Raw genomic sequence first — 20,444 nt, forward strand, 5'->3', positions numbered from 1 at the left:
GACCTCTTAATTTTCTTTCGATTTTCTTTTAAAGTGTGAACTGAGGTGAAATTTGAGGGTTTTAAATTATGTCTGGTGTTCATGATCTTTAAAAGTGAAAGTTGCGAAAGTGTCCCGGCAAATATTTTCGTGGATTATAGTTCAACTTCCAACTTGGGGGATTTTCTACGAGTACATCGGCAGGCTCAAGACCTGCAAAACCCGCTTGGACCAAGTAACCCTCGTCAGTTACATGATATCTAAGTATGGAATTTTAGGAGTTTTTTTTTGTTATTATATATTGTTTTACTGATTCTCGCTCCCAACCTGGTCACAGCACCTAAAAGGACCTAATAAAAATAAGTTAGGAAAAAAAAAAGTTGTTGGGCTTGCCAATTCAAGCAACTTCTATGATCACATTTATAGAAAGCATCTGAGCAAACCTTCAAAAATTAATTTGAAAGAGGAGATCTATCACTACAAACAAGATCTAAGAGGTGCTTCGAGATATCTTCATTTGAAATAATCTAATTTTCAAGGGAAATCCGTACAATAGCAATAGCGAAATTCGAATATTGTTTAAATATATATTTTTCCATGTAATTTTGCCCGCTGAATCAGAATTGAGCCAAAGTGTTGAAAAATCGAATTGTTGATCATATTTTGGGTTTCCTTGTAAAATTATCATATAAACCTAGCAATTGCGAGCTTTATGGATGGATGTGGATAGAAACTTGCTCCGAAATGAGCTCCTCTTAAGTCCATTTTTTTTTTCTTTCAAGGAACAGCCTTCACCGGGTATACCAGCTGGTACAGTTGCTTCCGAGGACGCATAAATATGATGAAGATGATTAATGGAATCTATTATAGCAATTTGTGAGGATTTTGTGAAATGATAAGAATCTCTGTTTACAATTATGAACTCTTTCAGTGGGGGTTATGAAAAGGCAAAGTTTCGCTCGTTCTATTTTGCTTCCCCTCCAATAAGGAATGTAACGGAATTAAGGAGGTTTGGGGGAATTCGGATGGTTGAGTTTTAATTTACTTTTTATAAGCTCAGTTCTCGTCCGAGTGGGAGGTGGTAATGGGAGTGAGGTGGAGATTGGGATGACAGCAATAAGGAGGGGGGGGGGAGAGGAAAAAAAAACCATAACACCCTTTAATGAGTATCTTGACATGATGTTTAACTTTATCGGAAAAGGGTTTAATAAAACCTATTTTGTCATGTAATTTGTATAATTTTTAAAACACACAGAAAAATATTTTGTAGAATCAGCCTGTACGAGGTTTGATTCAACAAAATTTTTGTTGAATATAACCAACGCCGATTTTGCGTTGAAACAAACCTTGATTTTCTCAATTCCACAAAAATATTTTGTTGTTTTGAAAAAGTTTGTTTGACGTTAAGCGTTGATTCAACAAAAATCTTGATTTTCGAATCAACAAAACGTTATGTTGATTCAAATAAGCCTTATTTTTCTGCGTGAAGGTATATTTTGTAGACTACATAACAGTGATTTGGCTAATAATTCACCCACTTTTGATTAACCATTATTTAATGCCAAATAAACGTTTTGTAATAGATTCAACACTTTTTTAAACATTTTGGAAAATTTTAGTTGGAATGGCACAGTAGGGCCCTGAGCTTTTTTTCATTCCTATTCACAATCAAACTGATTTAGTTTTCGGATTTCACTCAGGAAAATTGAGATTTTATATGTTTATATTCAAATATTTTTTAATGAAATTTGATGTGGAAATTTTTCATATAACACAGTGCTCACAGTTATGTTAAAGTGATAATTTAAACACGATGAGGCGGCCGGATTTCAAAGCGTCCAGGAATTCTGAGCATGACGTTATGTGTAATTTTTTATGGCGGAACTTCACATATTGTTTTAATTCGTGGCAATAATCACTAGTTCAGGTGCGACCCACTGTAGTGAGCTACATTACGTATGAATTTTAAGGATGAGCCACCATAGCACCCTGTCACTTTTAGTTTGGCGGTCTTGGCACCTAATACAACAAGCTACCTGAGCAGTGGTTTGAACCGCGGTAGGATAAAACTCTCTTCAAGTACTCTTCCAAACTCCTGAAGAAGTTTTGAAGAGAATTTTATCCTACCGCGGTCCAAACTGCTATGCTGTAGCTATCTTGAAGAGCTCTTGTAGAACTCCTGGAAAAAAAATGTTACTTGGGATGTTCCATGGAACTCTTTTTTATTGTGTATTGTTTTTCTTCTTCCGACAGGCCGGAGTCGACCTGTCGGAAGAAGAAAACGTTTCCTGGTATGGACAACACGATGATGTACAAGTCTAAAAACGGTCGAGCATCTGTCCTACATCAACTGGTAGATTCTGAAAGTCGGGCTCATGTACCAGTAACACCAATATGACAACTCCGGACAATAAAGTGATTGTGAAATGTGCATTTGGTTTGAACGGTCCGAGTAAATTTGCTTTTTCAACTAACACCCAAATCCTTGCTCAAACGCAGTTTTGATATTCAACATTCCATGTGTTCAGCACAGAGCGAACGGTGTCGGGATCGAAGAACTTTCCATGGTACGTAGTTGTTTCCAAATCGGTAAAGCCCCAATTTCTACGGCACTAAGCGAAATCAAGTGCGACCGGTTGTTTCGGACACAGCAGAAACACATCTAAGTGTTGCGGGTCAACAAACTTTATTCCGAGAGAAACGCGGCGTGTAGGGACACAAACTAGTGTGTACTCGGTGATCGTTTGTTTTGAACTGATCCCAAATACAACTTCTCTCCCCTTTTGACTCCCTACTGTACAGCTATCTGCTGTATTTCCTACTTGCATGTGTGATCGGGTTTAGATCACTTACAGCTCGCGTTGGCACTAATTTACATTTAAGTTTAGGCTTAATTAAATGGGCTGAGTTTTCGTACAAAGTTTCCTTTAGTATATTTGTACATAACCTACTGCAGTTGGAACCTATTTTTCTAATGTTTTGTAAACAAAAATTGCCAGCTTTTGTAAACATACTCAATTTTTGTCTTAAAATGAATATTTAAGTTTCAAATGTTTTACATACTTACTAAACATGTTATGAGCGAGTCCACGAACAAGGCATACCCCTTTGTATGAGACGTCGTTTGGACCTCACCAATCTGCCTGAAATTTTCAGGGGTTGTTTGTACATATAAAACTAGCATCTGGCCGTCTGAAAGGGCATAAAAAATGCAACAAAATTCAGGGAGAAACATCTCAATTGATTAAATCTAAAGAGAGTTAATGGCATTTTAGTGAAGAAATAGCATAATTTACAAACTCAAATAAAAAAGTGTTCCATCCAGATATCAACTCGGTTCGACCTTCAGCTTGTAGGAGGCATCTGGGACTACCATCTGAGGCTGAAAACGCTTTGAGTAAGGCAGTTTAACATATAAAATAGACACTTTTACTTTTAGTGAATTTTTTGATTGTAAATTTTTGCTCGGGGACTCCTTAGATCCCATTTTCTGGTGATAATTTTATAATATTTGTGTTCCTGAGACAATTTCACAATGTTTATTTTGATCCATTTGAGCCCTTTAAAAAATGAAAGATAAAAAATAAGAAGCTGCTTTTTTCTGGTGTCATCTAGTATCTAGGTCTAGGGCTAAAATGGATGAAAATATACATTTTTATGCATGTTTCTATTGTGAAATTGTCTCAGGAACAAGAATATGACAAAATTATCACCAGAAAATGGGATCTTACGGGTCTCCCGAGCAAAAATTTATAATCAAAAAATTCACTAAAAGTAAAAGTGTCTTTTTGCAATTCCGTCGTGAAACTACTTACTTTTCCTGTCATTCTTGAACGACGAAATAGCCTACTTTTCTGTACCAAAAATAACAGAATCGAATAGCAACACTTTTCAAAATAAATGCTGAAAAGTTCTACTTTTCAGCACTGAAATGAGTGCTGAAAAGTTGAACTTTTCAGCACTTGTTTCGAAAAGTAACACTATTCAACATTTTTTTGATTTAAACGATTTATTGACAAAATACATGATAATTCGACTTAAAATTTCACTCAATGGGTGTTTTTCGAAATTGCAAAAAATGTTGTATGGAACTCGTTGCAAAGCTTGATTTTTTCAGCACTCGTCGTATTTATCCAACTCGGTGAACCTCGTTGGATAAATGTACGACTCGTGCTGAAAAAATCCTCTTTTTGCAACTTGTTGCATAAACTACTATTTTAATATTTAAAATTGCCTTACCCAAAGCGTTCTCAGTCTCCGATGGTAGTCTCTGATGTCCTTTACAAGCTGCAGGTCGAGCCGAGTTGATATCTGGATGGAACACTTCTTATTTGAGTTTGAAAATTATGCTATTTTTTTACTAAAATGCCAATAACTCCTTTTAGATTTAACCAATTGAGATGTTTCTCCTTGCATTTTGTTGCATTTCACCCTTTCAAATGCATTTTGAATTTTGAAAATAAATTGAATTTTGCCTAAGTTATAGCCTTTTTAAGGTTTTTGACGGTTTTGAACCTTCAAACTTTGTTTCCTGATTTGCCCCACTTCCCGTTGACCTAGAGTTTTGGCTCATTTTTTGACCAGATGCTAGTTTTATATGTACAAACAACCCCTGAAAATTTCAGGCAGATTGGCGAGGTCGATGCGAGATGGGTATGCTTTGCTCGTGGACTCGCTCTTATATTTTGAACACAAACGTACAGGTTTTATGTGAAATTGCTGTTACTTATAAAAATATAATTTTTTGATGAATAAGAAACATTTTGCTTAAGATTACTTCAAAATGTTGAAAGGGGGATCGAGTTACCCCTAACAATTTGAAAATGTCTGTTTAAAATATGTTTTTTTTTTTTGCAATTCCGTCGTGAAACTACTTACTTTTCCTGTCATTCTTGAACGACGAAATAGCCTACTTTTCTGTACCAAAAATAACAGAATCGAATAGCAACACTTTTTAAAATAAATGCTGGAAAGTTCTACTTTTCAGCACTCAAATGGGTGCTGAAAAGTTGAACTTTTCAGCACTTGTTTCGAAAAGTAACACTTTTCAACATTTTTTTGATTCAAACGATTTATTGACAAAATACATGAAAATTTGACATAAAATTTCACTCAGTGTGTGTTTTTTGGAATTGCAAAAAATGTTGTATGGAACTCGTTGCAAAACGGGATTTTTTCAGCACTCTTCATATTTATCCAACTCGGTGAACCTCGTTGGATAAATGTAAGACTCGTGCTGAAAAAATCCTCTTTTTGCAACTTGTTGCATAAACTACTATTAAAACACTTGACATGATTCGAAAAATACATCTGATGAAATATCCTTATGAGTCAAACATAGTTGAATGTTGAAGCTTTCAATTCATGCAAAAAGTTCATTGTTTTGTGAGAAATTTACAGAGTTATGTGTGATACAAGGGGATCAAGTCTCCCTACTCTCCATTACTATTTACAACATTTTAACTCCCATCTTCAAAACGATGCTTGGTGAACTGTATAAATACAGTACATATTGTGCAGGTGTATGACTGGATGTTTGGTTTCTGATGCAGTATTAAGTACTGATATTATGTTAATTTAATTTATTTTAGGCTGCTATTTTTTCATAGAGTGACACACTAAAAGGCTCGTTAAAGAGGTAATATTCAACCTTCTAAAATCACACAATTTTTTACTGTGTACTCCTTCTTCTCATCCGTCTTACATTATCCCCGTCTGAACACCAGAAATGACGTGTAATCATTGCAGACATCCATATTTAGAGGTGCCCAGCTGCTCTAAACAGAAATAATGAATAAATAAGAATTATTTTTTCTAGAGGCAATTGTCATCTATCTTTTTACAGTTTTGCAGTGCTGAAAAAAAAACTGTTGTTCTAGGGTATTATGCATTTTCCAATATCTTTTCAATTGAAATGTTAAAATTGTTTGTTGTTATTTCAATTTTAATATTTTTTTTGCGCTCGTGTGGGATTTTGTGACAAGTCTGTTGAAAAATAGATAAAACTTGTATTAAGATAGTACACAAGCGACGAGGAAGGCTCCAACCACCTAAAAGTGGATTAAGCAACTTTTTTTCAATGGCTTCAATTTCCTGTTCATCAGTGAAATCTTCATTATCTGGGTAGAACAGCAGCAGAGGAGCTTTTGATTGAGGAGTTCAACGAAGAGCAAAATATTCATTATACGTTTTGTGCGCTACTCACACAACTCTGGCGCGATATCTTCTTCGTCCTTCCGATATCTTCCAGAGCAGATCACAAATGGCAATGGAGGGTGGAAATTTGAAAGATTGCGCAAATTACACAAAAACACGTGATGTATTTTTCCTTCTTTTGACCCAATTTTCATTCAACGCCTTCCTGTGATTGTTTGTTTTTAACGGCGGACTTTCATGAAATGGTAAAGGTCATGCTATCAAGTTACACGTAGCTTTTTTACGTTCAGAGAGAAGTGACTGCGATTTTTTTACCCTTTTGTGCACTAAATCTAAAATTGGTTTGATTTTGTTCTGGGGTTTAGATTTCTACCAAAATAACAAACAGTAGATTGCATTAACGACATTTTGCATCTGACTGAAAAAAAAAACAATGTGACAATATGGTTTTGTAAATTGAAAACTAAATTGTTATGTGATGACCTAAATTCAGCTGAAAATTCTGCGCCAAGAAAGATCGACGACAACAAATTGTAATTTGCATTCTTTGCGATTTTCTTCTTTGCGTATTTGTAATTGTTTTTTCCCGCAGAAACACTTTTTTTTGTGTGAAACCATATTTACGTTCAGAAGATATGAAAAGTAGCCAATGTTGTAAGTACTTAAAAGGCGATAATGGGGAAATGCAATTTGCATAATTTGTTTCAGCTTTTAGAAGGTGCCATTTTTCAGTTCCCAGTAATGCTTCAATCAATTGAAGGTTGTTAGCAGGGATGCCAGATACACAGATTTGTCTGTGTTTCACAGACTTTTGAGCTTGTGTCAGACATTTTTTGAGGTGCACAGACTTTTAAAAAACTTCATTAAATTAATATTTAGTAATCTTTTTTGTCGATACTTATTTCGTTAGTCTTCAAATGCTTAAAAACGCAATTTCTGATGGATTTCAATGACTGTGAATTGATATATTTGAATTTTAGACAAATGCACAGACATACACAGACTTTTTTACAGACATTTTAAAAAACCAAGTGGCATCACTGATTGTTAGCCAGCCTGATACGCTCTTGCGATTTTGTGTTTTTGGCAATTTTCATGCAATATCAGCACTATCAACATGACTGATTAGTGCGCTGACCACGGGGACGTGATGTCAAAATGCTCATGGCGATAAACAAAATGCTCATGGTCACATCACTGCCACTCGTGAATCCTGACCTCATACCCATCTACTAACCCCCTCAAAACTCATGTGATACTTTGTCGGAGAAGCAGTCGATTGGGCGGTCTCTATCACTCAAGTATCGGACTAACATTCCCATCCACTTCCCCGTGACCCTACCACTGGTCGTGGCCGGCGCCGGTATTGATCAGCATGATAGGGGCCTTTGAGAAGTTGCGAAGCGAGGAAAGATAGCACCCACTCATCTTCCCCGGCTCGTGGATGTAACTTCTGGAGGTCCTGGTCAATAACGGAGTAGCAACTGCGGGTGGGCACCTATGCTTATGCTTATGCTTATGCTTTTAATATCAGCACTATCAACATGACTTGCACGAAACATAAGAATTGTTGTATAAACTGAGCTGCGTCGCCGTTTAAAGATGTGCAAACTAAAGTAGGGTTTAATTATTCTAAAAAAAAAAAAAAAACAGTTTTGTAGAGGCGCAAGCTGTTTCAACTGATAATTTTACAGCGCAATTTTTCAACGAAGTTAAAAAAAAGCTAGAATCGTCAGTCTATAAATAAACTCATGCTCGACCGTTCCCTTAGGAACGCAAAGTAATTACAGTTCTATGTTGTGACTCGGTTGAATGCGACTGTTGACAAATGTTAAGGTAAGCTTAAAACAATAAAAAAAACTCTCCCGGTTTCCACTGCATCTCTAGCAACTCCACAACCCTGCACTAAACTAGCAGCAATTGCGGTGTTACTTGTGGTTGAAAATCGTCCCAGCATCCCAGTGTCACGTGGTTCTTCCACGTTTTCGTATTCTTATTTGTGTGTGTTTGGTTATGTGCATTCACACTCATAAACAGGCAAAAACGAGCGACATAAAGCTGATTTCTTTTATCGTTTTAGTCTCTGTTTCGTCCCTGTTGGAGGTTTAGTTTGTGACGATACCGTCAGAGCCGGGATCTGGAATCGGAACGATCACGCCGGATGAGAAACTGTTTTGCGGATATCGCCAGACAATGTGCGGGTCTGCACCCCACAAACACAAATGCACATTTACAGGGGAAGAGCAGTTAACCGTACAGAACGGTCGTCATTCCGCGCGGAAAAAAAGAACTTCGAAGGAAAAGAATGCATTTTTAGCCTCAACGTGGCATTGCTGGTTTGGTTTTTCTCGCAATACATGGACCATGAAAAAAAGATGCCAAGTGTCATGGGAAAATGGGGATTGCCCAAACTAGAAGACGAAGCAACGAGACTGTGAAAATTTACCAAATTTATATAGGGCTGTCATGAGGTTATTTCAGCATTTTGTTCTTGCAAATAAAGGATGTACAAGTGTTAAACTGTTTTATGTTTTTATGCAATAATGGGTTGATTCGTATCACTGCCATTTTTTCAGAAAAAGAAAATTAAAGAATCTCCAACTGTAACACATTTTTAAAGCCTATCGTGTCCTATTTTAACGGAATGTTGCAGAGCACACGTCGATCACGTTATTTCCGAGTTGTGGTGGCAGCAGAATAAATTCATTCTGAACCAGCTCTCAAATTGTGAACACGGAAAACGTACCATGGGATTTGAACACTTTGTTCGTGGTTCCCATTTTCATTTTCACGATTTTGGGAACTCTTTTTTCTCCGTGTAGCAGGGTTGTTCAATGAGATTAAAAAAATCGGATGACATGAGTGATTCTATGGAAGGCGCACTAATTAAAGTGTCAAAATATGTCGACCTCATAGAGCAGAATTGAAGTGTGAATTCAAATCGAACATAAATTCCCGCGTCCTAGAGGTGCTCTCCCTCTCTTGTTGGATGATTTCACCTCTTATCCATCAGTGTCTTGCGAACCTTCGTGGTGAACGGACACTAGAGCTGCGGTATTTTTTACTACCTAAGCTCAGAGTTATTTCAAAACAAAATTCACAGTCTTTTTAAAGACTACCTGAGTTATTTTCCAAAATTCTAAACAGTCTTTTCAAGACTAACCCCACCTGAAATTTTGTTGTATTTTACAAACGAAGCCATCTTTTTAAGAGAACTTTGCTTGCAAAATGCGTCAAAACAAAGGTAAACGCAAATCTTCTGAAGATTTGGTCGTTACGTCGGTGAAGCGTTTGAACGCTAAACCGGCTAACGGAAACAGAAAAAGAAAACAGCCTCTTCTGAGGTCTGATTCTGATTCTGAATGTGAGGTCAATCCTCCAATTCCATTGACAAACAGTTTCGGTGTTTTATCCGAAACTGATGACAAGGAACCTTCTCCTCGTACTGAGCCTTCTGCCGTCGAGAAACGAGTAAAGGCTCCGCCAATTGTAGTGACTTCCGTCTCCGATTTGGCCAGCTTTCGAACGCAACTGAAGAATTGCAAGGAAACTTGCAATTTGAAAGTTTCGTTCCAGCTTGGTCGAAGAGGAGAATGTCGCTTGTTGACGGAATCTTTACAAGATCACCAAACTTTTGTTGGTTATTTGAAAAACCACAAACACAATTTCTACACGTATGAGACCAAGAATGCTCGTCCATTCAAGGCGGTCTTGAAAGGTCTCTCCAACGACTTGTCGGTGGATGAGATCAAAAACGAACTTAAGGTGTTGCTTGGCTTTGCCCCATCCCAAGTAATACCGATGAAGAAAAAATCAAACGGGAATATTTCTCGCTTTGGTTTGACTTCACAATTTTATCTGATTCATTTCAACAGAAATGAAATCAACAATTTGAAACTTTTGGACAAAGTTCAGTTTTTGTTCCATGTACGGGTAAAGTGGGAGCATTTTAAGAAACATGGCGGTAATGGCCAGAATCTGACCCAGTGCCGGCGTTGCCAAGCATTCGGTCACGGTACTGATCATTGCGCCATGGTTCCAAAATGCATGGTTTGCGGGGATTCTTCTCACGACAAGGACAATTGTCCCGTGAAAGAAGTCACCCAATTTAAATGTGCAAATTGTGGTGGAAATCACAAATCAAATTTCTGGGATTGCCCCATCAGAAAAAGGTTTTGGATTCTCGTGCTAAGCATCAGCCGAAATCCAAACCGAAATTTTCTCAAAGTCAGGTTGTACCTGCATCTTTAAATCAAACGTTCGTGCTGTCTCACTCGAACAATTCTAGAAATACCCCTACCGTGGAAAAGTTAGGTAACAACAATGGCATTTCTTATGCTAACGTCGTTTCGGGTTCTTCCACGAATTTTAAATCCTCTACCAATCTTTCTGAAATTGGGCAGGTACCTCAAATTTCATTTGAAAATTTTTCTGTTGGCAACGCTTTGGGTTCTTCTGATCTCGGCGATGTTACGTTTGAAAAAATGACTTTTTTGCAAAACTCACTGTTTGGTTTGATTCAAACAATGAGTAATGCTACATCCATGATGGAAGCAATCCAGATTGGATTAAAATTTGCGAATGATGTTGTTCTTACCCTGAAGTTTAATCATGGATCTAAGTAATTCCATCAATATTATGAATTTTAATGCTCGCTCTTTAAAAGCGAAAGAAAATGAATTTTTCAACTTTTACGAGTTCATAACGTGCATGTTGCTGTTATAACCGAAACATTTTTAAAAACTGGCACTTATTTGAAAAGTGATCCAGATTATAAAGTTATAACTAATAACCGAATGAATCGAAATGGCGGTGGAGTTGCAATAGTTATCCACCGTAGTATGACTTATAGCACGTTACGTGACTTTAAGTTAAAAGTTATTGAAAGTTTGGGCATTGAACTTGAAACTTCTTTTGGGAAAATTATGATTGCAGCTGCATATTTGCCTTTCCAATGCACTGGGGAAAATAAAAATTATTTCAAAGGGGATTTGAATAAACTTACTCGGCATAGATCTCGATTTTTGATTATCGGTGATTTTAATGCCAAACACCAATCTTGGAATAATTCAAAAGTAAATTCCAATGGTAAAATTCTATTCAGAGATTGCACTTCTGGTCTTTATTCGGTTTTATACCCGAATGGGCCAACTTGCTTTTCTTCTGTTAGAAATCCATCAACAATTGATTTGGTTTTGACAAATCAAAGTCAGTATTGTGGTTCTTTAGTGACTCATGCTGATTTTGATTCTGATCACCTCCCAGTAACTTTTTCACTTTCTCATGAAGCAGTTACCAGACCCAATAGTTCTGTGTTTAATTACCACAAAGCTAATTGGGACAGGTATCAGCATCATATTGAGAATAATTTAAATCATGATTTTGTTTTAGAAACCAAAGCTGATATTGATTCAGCCTTGGAATCTTTAACTAATGCAATTTTGGATGCTAGGAATATTGCTATTCCTAAAGTCCAAGTCAAATTTGATTCTCCCATTATTGATGACGATCTTCAGCTTCTGATTCGTCTGAAAAATGTTCGCCGAAGACAGTATCAACGTTCTCGTGATCCTGCACTGAAGCGAATTCAAAAGATTTGCAAAAGGTTATTGACCACAGATTCACTCTCCTGCGAAATGAAAAGTTCGCAAGAGATGTCGAACAAATTAAACCTTATTCCAAACCTTTTGGAAACTTTCAAAGGTTCTTAAGAAACCTCAAAACCCATCCCTTCTTTAAAAGATGGTGATAATATTCTATTAACTAATGGGAAAAAGCTCAAAACTTGCTCAGCAGTTTGAGAGTGCTCATAATTTCAACTTGAATGTTTTGAGTCCTATTGAAAATCAATTTTCAATAGAATTTCAGAATATTGTTGAACAAGAATTTTCATCAGATGAAGTTTTTAATACGGATCTGAATGAAATAAAATCTATTATCAAAAAATTTAAAAATATGAAAGCCCCTGGTGAGGATGGCATTTTTTACATTTTAATTAAAAAATTACCAGAAGTAACTTTAAGTTGCTTGGTCAAAATTTTCAACAAATGTTTTGATTTGGCATATTTTCCCAGTAGTTGGAAAAATGCCAAAGTAATTCCGATTTTGAAACCGGATAAAAATCCTGCTGAAGCCTCAAGCTATCGGCCCATTAGTTTGCTTTCATCTATTAGTAAATTATTCGAAAGAATAATTCTTAATAGAATGATGACGCACATTAATGAAAATTCAATTTTCGCTGATGAGCAGTTTGGATTTCGCCTTGGGCATTCAACTACTCATCAGTTGTTGAGAGTTTCAAATTTAATTCGAAGCAACAAATCTGAGGGTTATTCTACTGGCGCTGCTCTTCTAGACATAGAAAAAGCATTTGACAGTGTTTGGCATAAAGGATTGATTGCGAAATTGAAAAGGTTTAATTTTCCGATTTATATCGTGAAAATTATTCAAAATTATTTGACGGATCGTACTCTGCAGGTATGTTATCAGAATAGCAAATCTGATCAACTACCTGTACGTGCTGGCGTCCCTCAAGGAAGCATTTTGGGTCCAATTTTATACAATATTTTTACTTCTGACTTGCCTGATTTGCCCCCAGGATGTCAGAAATCACTTTTTGCTGATGACACAAGCATCTCCGCCAAAGGCAGAAGCCTTCGTGTCATCACAAGAAGATTACAAAAGCTTGGATATTTTCAATTCTTATTTGAAAGAATGGAAAATTACTCCAAATGCTGCAAAACTCAACTTATTATTTTCCCTCACAAACCAAGGGCTGATTTTCTTAAACCAAAAAGTCATCACATTATAAAGATGAATGAGGTAAATTTAAAGTGGGAGGATCAAGTGAAATATCTTGGACTTGGTTTTGACAAAAACCTTACTTACAAGGATCACATTGAAAGTATCCAGGTTAAATGTAACAAATATATTAAATGTTTGTATCCACTTATAAACAGGAATTCTAGACTTTGTCTCAAGAATAAACTGTTAATTTATAAACAAATTTTCAGACCTGCCATGCTTTATGCTGTGCCGATCTGGACAAGCTGTTGCTTAACCAGGAAGAAAAACTTCAGAGGATTCAGAACAAAATTCTGAAAATGATTCTGAAACTTCCTCCCTGGTTCAGCACCAGTGAACTTCATCAATTAGCCGAAGTTGACACTTTGGATGTTATGTCCAATAAGATAATTGATGCATTTCGACAAAAATCATTGCAGTCTTCAGCTGCATTGATCCGCTCTTTATATAGTTTATAAGTTAGTTTTAAGGTATCCCTTTTCCCTTTTGTACATGTAGGACCTCCTACATTTGAAATCACTGAATAGCGAAAGCTACAATATTTCATGAATAAATGAAAATTGCTAGTATTTAAAATTGAGGTGAAAAGTCATCGTTTGTGATTGGACACTCAATAATATTTTAACTGAATGAATGTACATGGAAAAGAAATTTGAATAAATATAAATTAAAAAAAAAAAAAAAAAAAAAAAAAAAACCTCTTATCCATCTGACGATGAGAGTAAAACATTTTAATGGAGTTTAATCGAATAAAAATGTCGGTGGGTGGTTGGCACCCCGTGAATCAGATGTAAATGTATTTTTGTTTGGTCAATATCAGGTGGTTGCTTGTTAACCACTTTCGTTGCGTTTCAAATTGTGGTTTTTCTCTTGGTTCAGATTTATGCTAAAATGAGTTGTCGAATCGTTACAATTACCAATAAATTAACTCAAATGTCCAACATATTCAACGGTGTGCACTGAATCTACTTATCTTTTTTAGACTGTTGAATTGGAATTTATTCAAAGTTAGTTTTTTCATCATAAATTAAACACATAATTCGAAAAAAAAAACAGCTTAAAATCCTACGACTTGAAAATGGTGCACTTTTGCACTCAAGCAAAGATATGAAAAATAATTTTCGATGGAAAATTTTATATTGCTTCTAAAAATGTTTTTTTTTTTGACAAAGGACTTTGTCTTAAAGCTCTATCTGCGGTGTCAATGCAAAATTTTTCGAAAATGTAGCGTTACCGTCGCATGCCCTCGGCGTGACATTCTGTTTCTGTTGCGTGGATGCCGTGCCAACTATTTAAGCTAAAAGTTAGCCTCTGGAGGATTTAGTGTCCATCAGACTTTCATCAAAGAAGGACCTTACGTTGGGAATGTTAATGCTCACACACACACACGCACACGTTGAAAGAAACAGGTGGTGCATAAACTTGAAGGAGTTCCAAGAAGATATTGACGGTTGCCAGAACGGTCACCGGAATACCAAAATGATTTTGAACAAATTGGTAGGATATCGGCCACACCCGGAGTGGCCAGTGCCCTGAGGGAAGGTTCTACCGGGGACATTTATCGAACCATACGACTTGGGGCAATATGGGTATCAAAATTCATGGTTTTTGATACTGGTGATTAAAATGGCCATTTTGACAGGATTGACCACACTCGGAGTGGCCATGGCCCTGAGGGAAGGTTCTACCGGGGACATTTATCGAACCATACGACTTGGGACAATATGGGTATCAAAATTCATGGTTTTTGATACTGGTGATGAAAATGGCCATTTTGACAGGATTGGCCACACCCGGAGTGGCCATGGCCCTGAGGGAAGGTTCTACCGGGGGGACATTTATCGAACCATACAACTTGGGACAATATGGGTATCAAAATTCATGGTTTTTGATACTGGTGATTAAAATGGCCATTTTGACAGGATTGGCTACACTCGGAGTGGCCATGGCCCTGAGGGAAGGATCTACCGGGGGGACATTTATCGAACCATACAACTTGGGACAATATGGGTATCAAAATTCATGGTTTTTGATACTGGTGATTAAAATGGCCATTTTGACAGGATTGACCACACTCGGAGTGGCCATGGCCCTGAGGGAAGGTTCTACCGGGGGGACATTTATCGAACCATACGACTTGGGACAGTATGGGTATCAAAATTCATGGTTTTTGATACTGGTGATGAAAATGGCCATTTTGACAGGATTGGCCACACCCGGAGTGGCCAGTGCCCTGAGGGAAGGTTCTACCGGGGACATTTATCGAACCATACGACTTGGGGCAATATGGGTATCAAAATTCATGGTTTTTGATACTGGTGATTAAAATGGCCATTTTGACAGGATTGGCCAAACTCGGAGTGGCCATGGCCCTGAGGGAAGGTTCTACCGGGGGGACATTTATCGAACCATACGACTTGGGACAATATGGGTATCAAAATTCATGGTTTTTGATACTGGTGATTAAAATGGCCATTTTGACAGGATTGGCCAAACTCGGAGTGGCCATGGCCCTGAGGGAAGGTTCTACCGGGGGGACATTTATCGAACCATACGACTTGGGACAATATGGGTATCAAAATTCATGGTTTTTGATACTGGTGATTAAAATTGCAATTTTGACAGGATTGGCCAAACTCGGAGTGGCCATGGCCCTGAGGGAAGGTTCTACCGAGGGGACATTTATCGAACCATACAACTTGGGGCAATATGGGTATCAAAATTCATGGTTTTGACAAAGAACTTTGTCCTAAGGGCACTGTCTACGGGTGTCAATCCAAAATTTCGCGAAGCGAAAGTGTAACAATTTGTGTAATTGTTTGAACGCTTATATCTTCCACCCAATTCAAGCAATCTGCATGCTTTATCCACCAAACGAAAGGGGAAGTCTTAAATTGCAAGTAGACTACCTCACAAAGTTGATAAAACTTTGTTAAAGTATTAAAAAGTTAAGATGAAAATAAAAAATGAATGCAGGAAAAATCCCGGCTGCTGATTGGCTGAGAGCATTTTACAAATTTTGCCTTGTTTCCTTCTTTCGTGGAACTGTCACGCAAGAATGTTGCACCACTGTTGCCACATTTCATGCGAACTATTTAAGCTAGCACTTAGCCTCAGAAAATTTCAGTACCTACCGTGGTTTCATCAAAGACGGATCCACGGTGGTAATTTTATTGCTCTCACACACACACACACGCACACATTGAAAGACACAGTTTGTGCACTAAATTGGGAGGAATTCTGTTGTAATGAAAACCAGAATGATTTGGGGCAATGGGGTTGGGACCACATTTATAGGATATTGGTCGCACCCGGAGTGGCCAGTGCCCTCGGGAAGGTTCATTAATCGACCATACAACTTGGGACAATATGGGTATCAAAATTCATGGTTTTTGAAACTGGTAATGAAAATGGCCATTTTGACAGGATTGGCCACACCTGGAGTGGCCAGTGCCCTCGGGAAGGTTCTACCGGGGGGACATTAATCGAACCATACGACTTGGGGCAATATGGGTATCAAAATTCATGGTTTTTGAAACTGGTAATGAAAATGGCCAGTTTGACCGGATTGGCCACACCCGGAGTGGCCAGTGCCCTCGGGAAGGTTCTACCGGGGGGACATTAATCGAACCATACGACTTGGGGCAATATGGGTATCAAAATTCATGGTTTTTGAAACTGGTAATGAAAATGGCCATTTTGACCGGATTGGCCACACCCGGAGTGGCCAGTGCCCTCGGGAAGGTTCTACCGGGGGGACATTAACCGAACCATGCGACTTGGGGCAATATGGGTATCAAAATTCATGGTTTTTGAAACTGGTATTGAAAATGGCCAGTTTGACCGGATTGGCCACACCCGGAGTGGCCAGTGCCCTCGGGAAGGTTCTACCGGGGGGACATTAATCGAACCATACGACTTGGGGCAATATGGGTATCAAAATTCATGGTTTTTGAAACTGGTAATGAAAATGGCCAGTTTGACCGGATTGGCCACACCCGGAGTGGCCAGTGCCCTCGGGAAGGTTCTACCGGGGGGACATTAATCGAACCATACGACTTGGGGCAATATGGGTATCAAAATTCATGGTTTTTAAAACTGGTAATGATAATGGCCAGTTTGACCGGATTGGCCACACCCGGAGTGGCCAGTTCCCTCGGGAAGGTTCTACCGGGGGACATTAACCGAACCATGCGACTTGGGGCAATATGGGTATCAAAATTCATGGTTTTTGAAACTGGTATTGAAAATGGCCAGTTTGACCGGATTGGCCACACCCGGAGTGGCCAGTGCCCTCGGGAAGGTTCTACCGGGGGGACATTAATCGAACCATACGACTTGGGGCAATATGGGTATCAAAATTCATGGTTTTTGAAACTGGTAATGAAAATGGCCATTTTGACCGGATTGGCCACACCCAGAATGGCCAGTGCCCTCGGGAAGTTTCTACCGGGGGACATTAATCGAACCATACGACTTGGGGCAATATGGGTATCAAAATTCATGGTTGATACAGGACATGAAAATTACCATTTTGATTGTGGTGGTCACAACCTAGAGTGGCCGGTTCCTCTGGGAGGTCCTCCCGGAAGGACATTTTCCGAACCATAATTGTTTTGGCAATATTTTCGTGTTTTGGCAATTTATTTCCACAGAGGTGCCAAAGATTGAAAACATTTATTTGGAATAAATAATTTGGGATTAAATTAATAGGCAATGATTTAAAAATATAAAATAAAATGAAATATTTTTTTAGTAGTTTTGTACAAAGTTCTTTGTCATATTGGTCATGTAGAACATAACCACCTGCACCTTTTTTAATTTTGTTTGGTAGTGTTTTAGGTTGTTTTCCCCAAAAATTTAAGTTGTTCTAAAATTTCAAAACTCCATTGCCAGTTTTAGCACCACCCCAAACTCAAAAGATTCAGCAACCAAGCCAATTGTTGTATCCCTATTCAAAATTGGTAAACTTACGGACCCAATCCTGCAAAAATCTGATTGTGATAGTAGTCAAACTTTGTTGTAAATTACTTTGTAGACAATATTTTAAGGAATAGTTCGATAGTTCCCGTAACTTTGAGATACTAAAACGTCTGTAACTAAAACCTTGAGGCTAAATGGTCTGGTTGATATGTACCGTTAAAAAATTGCTATAGTCTTAAAATTTAAAAAAAGGAATTAATGTTAAACTAACAAAAAGTCTATTAAAAACGTTTTTTCGTATACCGTCAACTGGGGTGAATCGGAACTACAGTCTGAATAGGGACAGCAGTTTTCAGGGCATTTAAAAGCTTAAAATTTGAAAACCTTTGGACTATTTTTATGTGTCTGTATCTGTTCTGCCCGAAACCAATTTGTTTTGTTTTGTCAGACAATATCTAAATATTTTGTAGCAACAAGGATAAAACAGCTGTTCCAATTCGCCCCATGTGTCCCGATTCTTCCCAGAACCTATTTTCTTTATAAAAATTCTGAACTTTGCGTGGACACATAATCGACTTTTCCCAAGATACAGTTTTTTGAATATTGCCATGCCCATTTTGTAAGACCAGCCAAATTGTAGAAAGACCACTCAATTGTTCCAGTTTGAGCCGTTGACCTTCCTGGTTTTTGAAACCACCGAATAATCATCCCGGTACGAGAATCAAACTCACGACCTCTGGATTAGAAACCCAGTACGCCGCAAGTCGAAACCCATCCCCTACCGGTCAGTATTCTCAATGAGCACATTTACTCTTTGAAGGGATCTGACTTTGTCGAGCCAGACAGGAATTGAACCCATCAGCTTCCGCTTACAAGGCGAAACCCGTAACCTCACGGCCACGGTAGCTCGGCGATTGCCATTCAATGTTGAGCCACCCTAACAGTCATGCTCTATCTTTATTTGAGGATGCACCCGATTGTGGCACGGACTGTGAAAAAGAACTCGGCGCACTCATCCACAAATCACTGATGCTCAAGTACGAAGTGCATCACCGCCGACGCAATCTTTCCGCTGTGGGTGATCAATTTGTCCGGCGAACAAACAAAACTGCCGGCCAAACCCCGCTCGTGCTAGGTAAGTTCGCTTCATCCCGTCCAGCCAATCAACTAGCAGCTCATCATTTTGATTTTTCATCGTACTCCCACGATCAGAAAGGAGTTTCTTACCATACAAAATAGTAGTTTATGCAACAAGTTGCAAAAAGAGGATTTTTTCAGCACGAGTCGTACATTTATCCAACGAGGTTCACCGAGTTGGATAAATACGACGAGTGCTGATAAAATCAAGTTTTGCAACGAGTTCCATACAACATTTTTTGCAATTTCAAAAAACACCCATTGAGTGAAATTTTAATTCGAATTTTCATGTATTTTGTCAATAAATCGTTAAAATCAATAAAATGTTGAAAAGTGTTACTTTTCGAAACAAGTGCTGAAAAGTTCAACTTTTCAGCACCCATTTCATTGCTGAAAAGTAGAACTTTTCAGCATTTATTTTGAAAAGTGTTGCTATTCGATTCTGTTATTTTTGGTACAGAAAAGTAGGCTATTTCGTCGTTTAAGAATGACAGGAAAAGTAAGTAGTTTCACGACGGAACTGCAAAAAAAAAATCTTGGGCTCCTTAGTGTTTAAAAGTCCGAACACTTGGATTTTTTTTACATTCGAACCTTCGACGAGAATTCCGTAATCGAGTGACTGCTAAAAGTAGAGTTTTCTTTCCCGAAACGGAACACAATGTGAAATTAAGTTTCATCAACTGCAAAAAGATTTTTTTTCTTCAGAATTGAACCGGTAACAGCACTCACAAAAAAATCCTTGGACAATTTTCACGCCCTTTTGAAGTTTTCCTTTCTTGGTGGTAAATTTTTTGTTCGCTCCATCTTTCCTTTAGGACACCGGGTGTTCACGTTTGCTACCCTTTTGTCGGTCCTTATTATTATCCTTCCGGGGCTATCATTCTTATTATGCGATGAGATTCGCCGCTGGCTGAGCACTTTTTTTTTGTTGTTCTGGCCCAACGTGCGCGAACACTCAATGTTTTGCTCGAGGTGGTCTACAATGGCTGCGGCCGCATCTCAGCATCGTTAGCGTACCGCATCAGCAGCAAGGGCTAAAGTTTGCCTTGTCCCATAATATCTTGGAGGGGACATGTTTTCCGGTCGAGAGCCTCCTTTAATGATTTAAGCAAACTGGTGTGAGAAAATGAAAATTTGCAAAATAACAATTTTTACAAATCAAACTGGAACGATGACAGCTATTTCACCAGAATAATTTAAATTGACATTCTACACAGAAAAAAATCAATTCTTGAAACCGTGAAGTCAGTTCACGATTATGAGAACCACGAAGGAATATGTTCACGTTTATGGTGCAAATGCACCATACTCATGAATAAATTCCTTCGTGGATCTCACATTCGTGAACTTAATTCACGATTACGGGAATTGATTTTTTTTCTGTGTATAGAATTTGTATTACACGGGAAAGCATTGAATTTGTACTCAAGATTTGATTTCTTCGC

The 20,444-nt window shown here is 38.0% G+C and overlaps 1 protein-coding gene across 6 annotated transcripts in view; it reads left to right on the forward strand.

The window, feature by feature from the left end:
* LOC119765461 overlaps positions 1-20,444 on the forward strand; it is a 370,431-nt gene that overhangs the window by 70,161 nt on the left and 279,826 nt on the right. The window contains exon 4 of one of the 6 annotated variants that reach the window (XM_038249338.1): positions 8,216-8,656. The exons of the other annotated variants lie outside the window; for them this stretch is intronic. Coding sequence (XP_038105266.1) covers positions 8,216-8,251 — 36 coding nt within the window. The 3' untranslated portion in view covers positions 8,252-8,656. Of the gene's footprint in view, positions 1-8,215; positions 8,657-20,444 lie in introns of those variants that run through there. 6 annotated transcript variants of the gene reach the window in all.

The sequence above is a fragment of the Culex quinquefasciatus genome, chromosome 1, assembly GCF_015732765.1.
Source record: "Culex quinquefasciatus strain JHB chromosome 1, VPISU_Cqui_1.0_pri_paternal, whole genome shotgun sequence".
NCBI lineage: Eukaryota > Metazoa > Arthropoda > Insecta > Diptera > Culicidae > Culex > Culex quinquefasciatus.